We start from the raw sequence: 13,095 nt of genomic DNA, 5'->3' as shown, positions 1-13,095 counted from the left end.
TCTCTCTCTCTCTCTCTCTCTCTGATACTGCTACTCAGCACTGCAGCACTGTAGCAACAGGATGGATCTCTCCCTTAATGTGTGTGTGTGTAGGTTTGTGTGTGTGTGTGTGTGTGTGTGTGTGAGGGAGGCAGGGTAGGGAGACAAAACGCCAGGAGGGGAGTCGCAGATATGAAAATGAAGTCACAGCATGTCAGGGCGGCAGCAACATGCAGCGGCGATATTGAGATAACAAGCATGTTGAAACGGGAGAGAGAAACTGTGAAGAAACAAAGCGTCTCGGACACCCCTCAGAAGATTTTTGCGTCCATTTGTTTTTCGGGGGGTGTTGAGTCTGGGTGGCGGGCTGCCAGTGACGAGCTCTTGTCTTTGTGTGTGTGTGTGTGTGTGTGTGTGTGTGTGTGTGACACAGAGAGAGAGAGTCACTTCATCAGCCCTGTCTTACAAAGTGTGGACAGCGCATTTTTTCCAAAGTCCTACATTTAATATTTGAAGCAAACCTGTAGAAATTGATTGATTGGAGATGACTATTGTTCTGCTGGGAAGAGGGTGAGCAAGGCTTTACTCCGTTGCGTGGCTGAATGTGTGCACTGTAGCTGTTCTGCTACCGCATTATACTCAGACGGACCTGTGCAGTAATCTAGGTATCTCACACAGATCATATGCATATTGTATGTGGACTCAGCATATATTACCTACATCCCATTATAATTGTTGCAGGGCCATAATGTATGCAGTATGTGTATACGAGTTACTCAGCAATCTAAAAGCGAGGCTAGCCTATATGTAAAGTCCACGGTACTAAATAATAAATAGCTTCCACCACAAAAGTGGCTCTCCTGCTCTATTGAATTAAGTATGATTGATCCACATATGGCCACCAGAACTATAGGACCCACTCAAACACCATCCCCATCAATTGAGTCTATCCAGCAGCGCAGGAGGTGTAAAATAAGACTGTGTACAAGTGGAGGTTGTTGCAAGCAAAGCGCTGAGTACTGAGAAGGCGCAGGCCGTTAAACCATGCACTGGGTGCACTGGACGCGATGCCGCGGTGTGACGTCACGCTGCCGAAGAGGGATGGCTTAATTAAACTCCCATCCGACAAATATTCATGTGCGTTTAATGATCCTGCATCGCTTCATTCCACATGAATTAGGAATATTAACGAACAAGATGGAAGGGCAGCGGAAGGGCGTATTGTGTACGGTTCGGGAGCCGAAAGCGAGGGCGGATGTCGGGGAGGGAGAAGGACGTGTCTGGCCACCAGTCAATCACTTCACAGTCCCACCAAACCCTCCAGGCCAGAGGTCATAATTGGAAGTGAGCATACAGTGTGTGTATGTACAGCCTCATTACAGTAGCACGGAGACTTCACCCGGGTCTGGCCAGAGCAGGGGTGGCTGCTGGTGGCCTATTTCTTGGGTCCGGCCCTGTTACTTCTTCCCTTCGATGAACGCTCGCTTGCTACCATCTTGCCCTTGAGCATTGCTCCCATTTCGTCCTGCTTTTTTTTGCCTTCCTCTATTAATTAAAACAATGCAGCCAAGACTCGTGTGCAGGCATCCAAAAAGAAACCCGGTCATAAAAACAGGAACTGTTGCACTCGTGTTAATGGCGCTGAGTGGAGGATGTGCTGTGTTTTCGAGCTGAAGTGCATACCGCTGTTTCATATTTAGCTCCGAAAGGGTTTCTGTAATTGCTATAAATTAGCACAATGGCTTTCTGCTTGAGCACTACTTGTCTCCAGACAGATTAAAAGGCATAACAGTGCTCTGCTTGTCAATGTCTTGGATCGTGAGGCGAAAGCAAGGCAATTCTGCGAGGTTTCTACAGTACATTAAGCTTGAGCATCTGAATGTGCTTTGTAAAATAACGTATATTTTAGTGACATTTGACGCGAACCACTGATCTATTAGAATTTAACCTGAGATCTTTCAGTCAACCGCAGGCCTTTGTGAGATTGCAACTTGAATACAAGATGTTGAATGTTGTGATAGTCACGTGAACAGAAGCAGAAGCCTCGTCGTGACCGAATATGACCATATTACACATGAATTTCAATGCAAATGTAAAATGTAAATCTGAACCTCTTGCTTATATTAAAAAATATAAATACTCTAAATAAGTCCAGGGACAACAATACCACGGCCATAACAAGCCATTTGGAACACTTTAATGTTATAAGAAACATGAAAGTGGGCTACAGGCTAAAAGAGAAACATGAAAGGAGGGTATTCCTATGACGATCAAATCCAATTCCCTTCTCCGCATAAAAAAACAACAGCCAAGATCTTTAATTTCAGCATTTTTTTTTCCTTCCACAGTGCATAGCAACCATCAGACATCCCCAGAGATGAAGCAACGCAATGCTGGCGTAAGCTGCATCACTGGATCAATGCTGCCATCTACTGCTCCTTTTCAGCTACTTCACTAAGGCTAAGTTAGTATGTTTAGCATTACAGTACTCAGACTAATGAATTAAATGGTTATTGTTAAGGGATCTTATTGATTTTTCAATCTAGTTCTATTTAGAAATCAAAAGCAAAATATCTTAATTTATTGGCAAAGCAAAAATAGGCGTCATCGCGTTGTATTCGGTCCGTTTCTGTGGGCAGTAATGAGGGTTAAACAAATACAGCAGGTCCGCCTGTGTTGTCTTCCAATTCACTTTCCCCTCTCTCCTCATTTACACTTTCATAGTGCTCTTCTGAATTCTGTCCAATGGTTATAAAAAGGGAGGGAATACATCAGGGAGATGTGTAGGTAATGGCAATGGAGGGGGGGGGCAAAATAGATTCAAGGGCTTTAGTCATCAAACAGTATACTGCACAGGTGTGGTTTTATGATTTGGACTTTTTTACTGCTTCCATTGCAACCTTGCAGTATTTTAAATCACAAGACTTTTGTTGGAACGCGCCAATACATCCAATACGTCAAGTGTTAACAACTATGCACAGCCGCAGAGGTCCCACAAGACATGATGATGGCCAAGACTTTGGCGTTAAATTGCGGTGTTTATTGCCACGCGAGAAATATAAGTGATGGAAAAAAGCACCCTGTCTGGAATAAATATGTCATAGAGATTGCAAGGTGTCGAGTCCTCTATAATGACTGTAGCGCGCGGCCCACTTTGTTCTTTCATGAATTAAACAGCATGAAGAGTAAAAGGTTCACATTGTCTCAGATGTGCCATCTCGATTTCTCTTACTTAAAGCAGAATCCATGAAGATATTTCCCAGGCATGAAGGAGAAAATCATTAGTTCAAATTGATTTAATTAATATGGTGTACAGACGCCGTGGCCCATCTGATGAGGGTGGAAGTCAAGCCTCACACGCCGCTTGCTTGACCTCCACACTCCACCATGTCGCGACCACCAGAGCCACTTGGTTCCAGGCGCTTGAGTCACTGACCCAATCAGTGAGCCACAGGGTGAAAAAAAACAGAAAGTCTTATCTGTGTGCAACAGCCAGGCAGTCAAAGGAATTGAATGGGCCATTAAGGAGAAGAATTATTTTATACTAGCCAAGTTAAAGTTGCATCTGGCCTTACCAAAGAAGACAGATGTACGTGCACACATTAAAAAAGGATATTACAACAAAAGTTCATTAAAAAAATATATATTGGAAGTCCGACAGTCCACAAAACAGGTCCAAACCGGATATGGCAACAGGTATAACCTTCTGTGGGGCTTGTCTGACTTGTCTTTCTAGGGCAACACTACTGCAAGTAATTATTGTTGCCTTTCTCACAGAAGGCATTCTGACAAGCAACGGTATAAAAAGCGCGGGTGTAAACAACACAATGAACCATTGAATTTAATTTAGCTGTATCAGTTTCAAGGTCCTAAAATTGTCTGTGCTGACTCACAGAGTAGAGTGCATGGAGTAGTTGCTCACATTACACATTATTAGTACTTGAGCTGTTCCTGCTATGACAATGTGTCAGAACGTGTGCTGTGCTAAAAAAATAAATAATAATAATTATGTTCCAGATAGCAGCCTATGCAAACGGGACAATTACTCTTCTTTAATGTGCAATAGGTGTTGATTGGCTAAACTTCTAATTGTAGATTTGTGATTCAAGCAATTCAAACTGTTCTACCTTAAGCTTTTAAATTAAACACAAAAAAAATGCTTTAGGGTATTCACTCAATTAAGCAAACACTAGGTTTGCACATATTTGTACACACACACACACACACACACACACACACACACACACACACACACACACTGGTAATGCTTAACTGCCAGAAAATAAACAAAACGAAAAGTATAAACCAGACCTAAAGAGTTATCAGCTATAGAATGGAATCAATTAGTTGATTAATAGATTCACCAATCGTCATAAAATATCGTTCAGCGTTGTAAAATTATTCAACAACAATTTCGATAAATGATTTATCTTTTAAGTTTATCTTTTTGAAAGGGCAGCTGCAATATGTAGTAACTGTAAATCATTATTATTATTATTATTATTATAATAATAAAAATAATATTATAATATTATATTACTGTGAATCATTATTATTATTATTATTATTATTATTATTATTATTATTATTATTATTATTATTATTATAATAAAAATAATAAAGTATGCAATTCGAGAAGGGACTTATTTTAAAAAAACTATGGCATAGTAAATAGTAATGTAGTATAGTATTGTAAAGCACATGATGTTTCAACAGCTCTCCTGTGCTCTGTTGTTTTCATACACAGTCTATGGTTTATGGGTTTTACTTAAAGGTTTAGGCCGATACTGCAAAAAAAAAAAACGTACATCCCAAATATTAAATATCCCCCGAATAACACATTTATAAAGACACCATTTTTCTTTCATCTTTGCGTTTGGAGTTCAACCAAATGAGTTATCCTAAAAATAAAAGGTAAATATGTGTCGTAAAACCGCTGCTCACTACGACGGAAGCTCCAGTGTGACGGCACTTTACAGACCTAGGCCTTCCGGCTATATCTGGCAGAGCGCTTCTTCTTTTTTTACGCTTGACGTTTGCATTTACATCGCTTGAGAGTGCTATTATCTGCTCAAGCACAATGGGAATAGAAGATGAAGCGGACCGGACACTATTCATAAGGAATTTGGATACGAGAGTGACGGAGGAGATTTTGTTCGATTTATTTGTAAAGGTGATGTTGTCGCTAACGTTCAGACAGAGCTAGCGCCAGCTAGCAAATACGAAGTCAACAGATAGCATATCATTGCACAACATGCTAACACATTGGAAGCTAGTCGGAGTTAAAGTAGGCTAAATACTGTATACGTATTAGGCGGTACGATCTATTATAATAACTGTATACCTGTTGTATACCTGTGGTAGCGCCAATGTTTGTTGTGCGTGTTTTGTGGACAAGTCAACCTTAAAGAGATCCACGGGTGTTAGCTTTAGCGTTAGCTAGTCGTTGTCCGTATCATTTTAACTCATCCGCGTTACCTTGTTTGTTTATTTTTCTGCAGGCGGGACCTCTCGTCAAAACGAAAATTCCGAAAGACGTGGATGGCAAACAGAAATCTTTTGGTTTCGCCGTTTATAAACACGAAGTGTCCGTGCCATACGCCATGAAACTAACCGACGGCATAACACTGTATGGGAGAACTATTCATGTGCAGTACAGATCAGGTACTTTGTTTTATTGTGGACTCTTTGGACATCTGGAAAAACATTAACGTTGATCTGAACATATTGGCGTTAGTTTAACAGGGTTGCACTTTCCGATGTGTCTTTAGAAGTAGCCCCGGGTAGTTACATCCATGTCATCAAAGTAACCATCGGTTCCTAAACAAGAGACCCTGAAGGTCTTTAGAAAGCACTTAGCGCTCCGTTTACCTTATCTTCAGAATCCCCTAAGGGTCTTCTGATCTGCCATCTTGGTTTTTATTAGGAAATAAAAAAGTTAAAATATATTCAACTTTAATTAAGATGCATGTGTCCATTCAAAAAAGAAAATACCAGTAATTACAATACACAAGACTTGTGTATGGTCATCCTAGTTCCAAAGTCAACAGTGTTTAAAAGGGACTTGATCCAATTGTTCAAATGAATACCTTTTTTTTACTTTGTGTTGGCTTAGTTAATCCTATTATAATTTAAAAAAAATATGTAGTACAAAATGTAATAAATCAGTAGACAAAATATGTGTTGAGCAAGATGGTTGTAAGGGTCTTTATGGATTCTAGAGATGTATTTCTCTCTGTTTTTTCTTAACCTTCTGGGTAAATTAAGTTGAAGAGGAATTGCTACCTCTGTGACCCAAATGTATGTTAGTATATACAAAGGGCCCAAAGTGGTGCTAATATAGAGTCTAAACTTTAACATGACTACATGACGTCTTAGTTTTTTTTTTTCAAGTAGTTGCTTTAACAGTTTATTACTTTTGATTTAGGATTTGGTCACGGTGAGTTGACTTGTAGTAATGTATAATTAACTTGTTGAGTTAATTAAATGCTCTCACTTAGGTTCAACATCACTATTACAATAAACTGAAGTCACATAAGCACACTTGTGTTTGCATGGGTTCCTGAACCTGCGTCTCTACGTAACCTCGTTGATTTTGTCTGAAAACTGCATTGATTTGACATGTTTTTTTGCCATCTGTAAATTAAATTGAATGGGACTAAAACAGATATGGTAATTTTCTCTCACAATTTAATGTTCCCTGTTATATCACAATGTGATGCGTGATAAAATAAAAAAAAATTCGTACTTGCACAGTATGTGTGGTAGTTATTTTTAAACTGGAATTTATTTGTCTTTTAATATACTGTTTTGTTCTGTTTGCCTCATCATAGGTAGCAGTCACAGCAACAGTCCAGGGAACTCACAAAATACAAGTCCTGCAAATACCCAAAATCTGCATGGCCAGAGGTAAGAACATCTCATGGATAGTTTGTCCATGCAGCAGTGCCAGAAACTACATCTGGTTACCTGCACTATCCGTAGCATTACAACAGCTACTGTCTCTTCTCTGCTTCTCAGTCTCAACTCGGATCAATCTTTGTGTCCCTCTTTAGCTTGGCAGTTAAAGCTGGTTCACAGCTGCATCTTAAAAGTTGGCTCTAGCACTGGTTTCAAGTCGAGTGACCTGTTGCTCATCAGAGAGAAAGTCCACTTCGTACATTTAATCTTTTTTTTCTTGGTGCAGCATCTCATAGAGTCAAATACATTCATGTTGGGCTGTTGTGGCAACAGCGCTGGCTGTTTCAAGCTTTTCTCTACTTTTAACGTCAATGTAAGGTTGATTTTGTTAAAACGTGTGTGTGAAGACATAAAACACATTTAAAAAAAGGTCTTGGCGGCAACTCACAGTGCCCACATATGATAGAATACGGTACTGTAATGGCAAATGCACGCCCAATTTTTGGGCTGTGACTGGAGCCTTCATGGTTGCCGAGTTTGTCAGTAGTTTATAATTTTTGAAAAATGGCACTACTGTAGGTTTGTAATTGATACCAGATTTTCAATGTGTGTTGAATTTGCTCCCATAGATGGTTAATATTACTTAGACATGCATGATTTTCATGCTCTTGGCAGTGCCCTCTGCTCTGGCAAAAGACGTGGCATGAAATGGGATTGGACTGGTCTGTATTTACTCGTATAGAAGACTCGATGTGCAATCCTTTCCACGTTTCATGCCAAATTTCATGCAGGCAGCAGTGCCTGTTGGGGCATTTGCTGGGAAACGTATTGCCCCAAGAGTTAACTTGGGATGTATCAGACAATGTAGTGTGTCCCAGTATATGTACGACTTTAATTCCGTGGTGCTTAAATTATGTCAATTTGTTAAACTACAAGGTATAAAGAATAGTACAAAATAACTGGTAAAATAACTGATCGTTCTGGTTACATTACTGTACACATTAGAATAGAGATATTTTTTTTAATGTACAAACCATTATTTAACTGAATACTTAACTAACAGCATATGCTGTTATGCATTGCATTTCAGTTTGGTAATATTGTAGATTTAACAGCCGAAAAGATAGCAGGTCGACAGAAATAGAGGAGTTTCATTAAATGCTGCATTTACATTGGTACTCAATATATATTTCACAACATTTGACTGAATTCAATACGAGCATGTTTCACAAAATAAAACACAACAACTTCAACTTAAAAAAAAATACAATTTTATTTGTATTGGCTACACTTCTATATCTTATCTCTAACTATTTAAAATAAACATGTTTGGAGGAACATTTCCTCAAGATAAAGATCACATTTCTGCACTCTTGTTTTGATAACATTCTCAAGAAACATATCGGCCGGGACTGCTGCTGTTCAGTTGATTTTAAAACAAACATGAAGTGGCATCAAAGTCACAAGGACGTTGCACACAGACACACACCTGCACCAAGCAGCACAATTTCAGGCGAAGGTGCCAACACTCCACCGATTGCAACATTACTTTCAGGTCAATCCAGTCCCTCGGAAATGGATGTCAGGCTGTCAGGCTTTGTGTCTTTGTTGATTGACTTCCACATCAGATGTTCCATCACAGATCCTGTCACTAATCCCTTTTTGTTTTTTTACCAGTGCAAAGCACGTCACAATAAGACTATTATCTCAAGCATATTCCCAGTTGATGGTAATGTTGCTAACATGGTTGGATAGATGAATTATGCATCAATAAGATATGTTGCTGGACTAGTTACTGATTGCTCTTGGCTTGAAGTCTGAGTTTGCCTGCCCATAATCTTGTTTACATCATTCTTGAGATGCTCAGTAATGTTGTCCGCCCGTATCATGATTGTAGTGCGGTTGGATCACACAACATTTAAAACAACATGAAACAACTGGCGGATGGAGTTTGCTTTAATTAAATCTTCCCGTGGCGATCTTGCATAATGTTGGAACCCAGGACCTATCCGTCTGGCAGAATGAGGTCAACGCACAAGTTAAAACCTCAGCTAATGTACACTAATCATCAAATTTGACTTTTTTTTTTTTTTGCACAAGTGGTTGGTAGTCAAAATGTGGAATGTGCTCTTGACACTGTTGTTCTTTTTTCTGATGAAATATGCGACAATGATTTCTTTAACTCTTCCAGGACCCCGAGCCTGTTCAGTTCTCCACCATATACTCCTCCGACCCTGATGCAGAGGTCTTTTTCATCTCCCGACAATCTGCAGAAGCATGTCATGGTAACTTTTTTTTGTATATATACTTACTTTTGTTATGGCACTGCAGTCAATACGTGACATATTCAGACCTGCTCTTTGCTTCTTTTTTTTTTAGCTGAAATGTGCCAGTGTTGCCATGTTGACAACTCCTTTTGTTTTCAATTAACCGTATGAAACGCAGGTCACGTTAACTGTTCTTTTCTTCTTCTTTTTTTTACCTGCAGATGAACAACATGATGTGGCTCCAAATGCAGCAGCAGCAGCAGCAGCAGCAGCAGCAGCAGCAGCAGCCCGAGCAGGCAAACGACGGCTTCTCCAAGCACGCGGGTGGAAGCTTCGGCTCGAGGCAACACGACAGCGCCCCCTACCGCCATTCGTCGCAGCCGACCGGCGGGAGGAATCACCGATACGCAGAAGAACCCTTCGCCGGCAGCCGCCATCAGCAACACGGCCAGAGCCGGGACAGTTATCACCATCATCAGAACGACAGGAGTGGCAACCGTCATCACGGCAACAGAGGTGGCAACAGACACCACGACGATAAGGGAAGCAACCGGGACTACCAAGATAATAGATGGCGGCGGTACTGAGACACGTAAAGACTTCAGTTCTTCACACACAAATGGACAGCATACTAAAAAAAAAGAAAGAAAAGAAGTTTTATGTTGAACGATTCCCATGTATACTCAGGTTGTTTGTACATGATGTTACCAATTTCAAGATTTGATAACTTATGCCTTTGACGTTTTTTTTTTTTTTTGTATTTTTAAGGCGATTTTAAATTTGTACACTTTAATGTGAGTTTTTTTCCTCACAAATGTCACAATTATTTTGAGCTGTGTTGATGAGGGCGAAGAGATGAAGAAAACAAAATCAGACATGACTAGTAGTCATTTTGGAAGAACGAAAGAAAAATGTATTTAACACAAAACAACAAAAAAAAAGATTTGTAGAATTCTGGCGAGTTTTTATGTTATGCAAAAAGATATTTAAACGGTGCTCTCAGAAATTCTTCAGGTACTCTGCAGTAGTGACAGAATGTTCAGCTAAAGATTCCACCAGCACCACTTTTACGACATCGGGGCACCATCCTTTCTTAATGTTAGATATGTAGACCATGCTCCTTTTTCTAGAAAAAAAAATGGGATTCGTTTCAATTTTTTTATTCCGAGTCTGTAAGACTAACTGTTTTAAACTGGAACATTTTCATTATGATAAAGCTCTCTTCATTTGACAGTTGCGGTGTCTTTCCTCTCGGCACAACACGTACGCCTGTGTCTTGGCTGCAGATCATGACTGCTATTTGCAGCTCTTTGTGTGTGTGACTCTCTTAACTAAGTGAGCCCTTTGTATGTTGATGCTATACATGCTGTAATGCACGCACACACATGTCCTTATCTGAACCTATAAATGGCCCGCCTGTAACTTAATACTCTTGTGCAGCGGGTTATGAAGTAATCTACAGGTGGCGCCACACACATCCTTTTATTCAATCAATTAAGATGTCAAATATAACCCAGCCACATGATCAGCTCCTGCATTTGACCTTTTCTATTTAGGATGCTTTCAAGTCCTTTGCATGGATTTTCACACGTCCTCCCCCTCCCTGTTCACTTTACAGCTCACAATCACATTGTCACGTTGAGTTGAGGTCTCTTGTGTTGGAACAGCGATCTGCTGTTCTCCTTTCATCAGAGGAGTCTTAGTTTGGTGTGTGTGTGTGTGTGTGAATTTACAGATGTTTCATCCCGTAATAAGCAGCACTTTGATCCTTCACATCTCGATCAGCCCTCAGTGCCTCCGTTCGGACTAGTTTATCACAGTGATATTCAAATCCCCTGATGTCCGCGTTGAGGTCATAATCTACCCCACCGAAAGCGCTTATGACGCTTAACAGCGGATCCCGCGCTGTATCGACAAACCCCCCCGCCCTCCTCCCCACACACACACACACACACACACACACACACACACCATCTCCCAGTGTCCAAAAGTGGAGGTGCATTTCAAACGCCTCTGCACTAAGCTCCGTCTTGCCTTTTTTTTTTATCTGTCTCGTGTCGGATTGCATCCTGATGCTCCCAAATCGCTCTAATAGAGAGTATCCGCTGCTCGGTGTCGGCACTGAAGGCCCTCCTTTCCCCTCCTCTCCTCGCGCTTCTGGCCGCGGCATAACTCTTTTAATTGGTTGATCTGCCTGGCGTCTCCAGCCCTGGAGCGCGCGGATTAGAGAGGCCGCTCGGTAGCCGCTGCTGTGTGGACTTATATAGAAGCGTGTCTGCTGAAATGATCCACTTCCAAGCATCCAGAGACCCTCCCTCTCTCTCTCTCTCTCTCTCTCTCCCTCTTTCTCTCTCCCCCTCTCTCCCTCGCAAGTCCTGCAACGTGAACCATAAGTGACAAGATGCCTACAGCCGTGATTCCCGGGTCATTGCCCCCCCCTCACACACACACACACACACACACCTCAGGTTGTTGAGTTCATTGGTGCCACAGTAGCCCGGAAGTATAGACCTGATTTAGCTGGTGTGTATCGTGCGATTTAAATTCCCCTTTTAATATAGGAGAACACGTGGAATTGTGTCATATATTGTTTTTTTGGAAGGGGGAGAGGGGATTTATGAAAGCAAAACATATAAAATCTGTTAATATACTCGCACTTTCTTTAGTTGGGAAAACTACCAGGCCTTACAATAAAATTATGAAGGGAAGAAAATAGAAAAGTTGCTGATATTTTAGTTTAAAAAAAAAAAAGTTGGTTTAAAATTGTCAGCTAAAATCTATTAGCGCGGGGTGCTGTTGCAGTGCGTGACTTCCCACCACGAACACGTTCAGCGTGCTTCACAGCAGTTGTTCTCACCTTTTGATCAAGTCAAAAAGAACAGAGCTCCCACATTTCCTCCAATTTGAACACGAGTTGCATTTATTTCCAATATTTTAGGTAACCCCCCTCTTTAGGACACCGAAGTTATAAACTCTCCTGCCCTTGTGATTTCCTCACATGGATTGTTCTTATATTTTAGTTAAATTAGGCTGCAACATGTACATTTTTTTATGGACCAAATTTTCATTACCTCTTCCGCATGAAGTCTTTCAAACTTTCAGCTGATATCTGCAAGAGAGGCTTGAAACAAACAAAATAAATAAATAAATATGATGTCATAATATAATTAAAAGGTAAAGAAAAAAATCAAACGATGGAAAGGGCACACAAGACTTCTGCCTCAGCCTGTGGAGAACATTTCTCCCATCAGGCTCATCTCTGATGGACAGTTAGTTTTTCTGGGAGCCGACATTCATCTGACCGACAACAGAATCGTCTATTCCAAATACAAAATAAATAAAATCGTTGCTCGTTGAATCAAACTTATCCCGTGAAAACCCAGAACCAGCAACAGGTCAGGTGCTCTTATTTCGCGCTATTTTATTTGAGACCGTTGTGTCTTTTATTCGGCGCGCCCGCGCGCGCGATTATTGATTCATAATAATTTATTTATACTGCGTCAGTTTCCAGAGAGGGAGATAGAGAGAGGCTTGGCTTGGCCTTTGACTGCCGTTCTGGCTGTGTGGACTTTCTGCTTTAATTGATCTTATTTAACCGGGTTCCCCTTGATATGCCACACATGTTGTTATTATTATTATTATTAATTGATGTAATTCTAACTCATGATTTAGTTCAAACAAAAAGAAGAAGAAAAAACAACCACGACTGCACGGTTTGATTTAGTTTAGTTTAATTTATTGTTCACGCAACTAAACTGACCCCACAGCACAATACATGAAAGGGTTAATTACTGAGAAAGACAAAAGAAAGAAAGAAAGAAAAGAAAGAGCAGATTATTCCCCCTTGTTTGGTCTCATTTAACTTCTCAAAATCGTTTCAGTCCCAGTCAAAAGTTAAGATATCGAAAACATTAGATTGTGTATAAAGATAACTTCAGATACAATAAGT

General features: G+C 40.5%; 1 protein-coding gene across 1 annotated transcript; it reads left to right on the top strand.

The window, feature by feature from the left end:
- The first annotated feature begins 4,971 nt into the window (after positions 1-4,971).
- Positions 4,972-10,358, top strand: rbm7 (RNA binding motif protein 7). Its single transcript, XM_068585018.1, has 5 exons — positions 4,972-5,152; positions 5,481-5,643; positions 6,813-6,888; positions 9,071-9,164; positions 9,368-10,358. The coding sequence occupies exons 1-5, from the start codon at positions 5,060-5,062 to the stop codon at positions 9,731-9,733; spliced, it is 792 nt and encodes a 263-aa protein (XP_068441119.1). The 5' UTR covers positions 4,972-5,059; the 3' UTR covers positions 9,734-10,358.
- The last annotated feature ends 2,737 nt before the right edge of the window (positions 10,359-13,095 follow it).

This window comes from Clinocottus analis, unplaced genomic scaffold (assembly GCF_023055335.1).
Source record: "Clinocottus analis isolate CAN_PGR_092001 unplaced genomic scaffold, fCliAna1.0.p SCAF_2, whole genome shotgun sequence".
Lineage (NCBI taxonomy): Eukaryota > Metazoa > Chordata > Actinopteri > Perciformes > Cottidae > Clinocottus > Clinocottus analis.
This window is presented reverse-complemented; position numbering and strand designations above follow the sequence as displayed.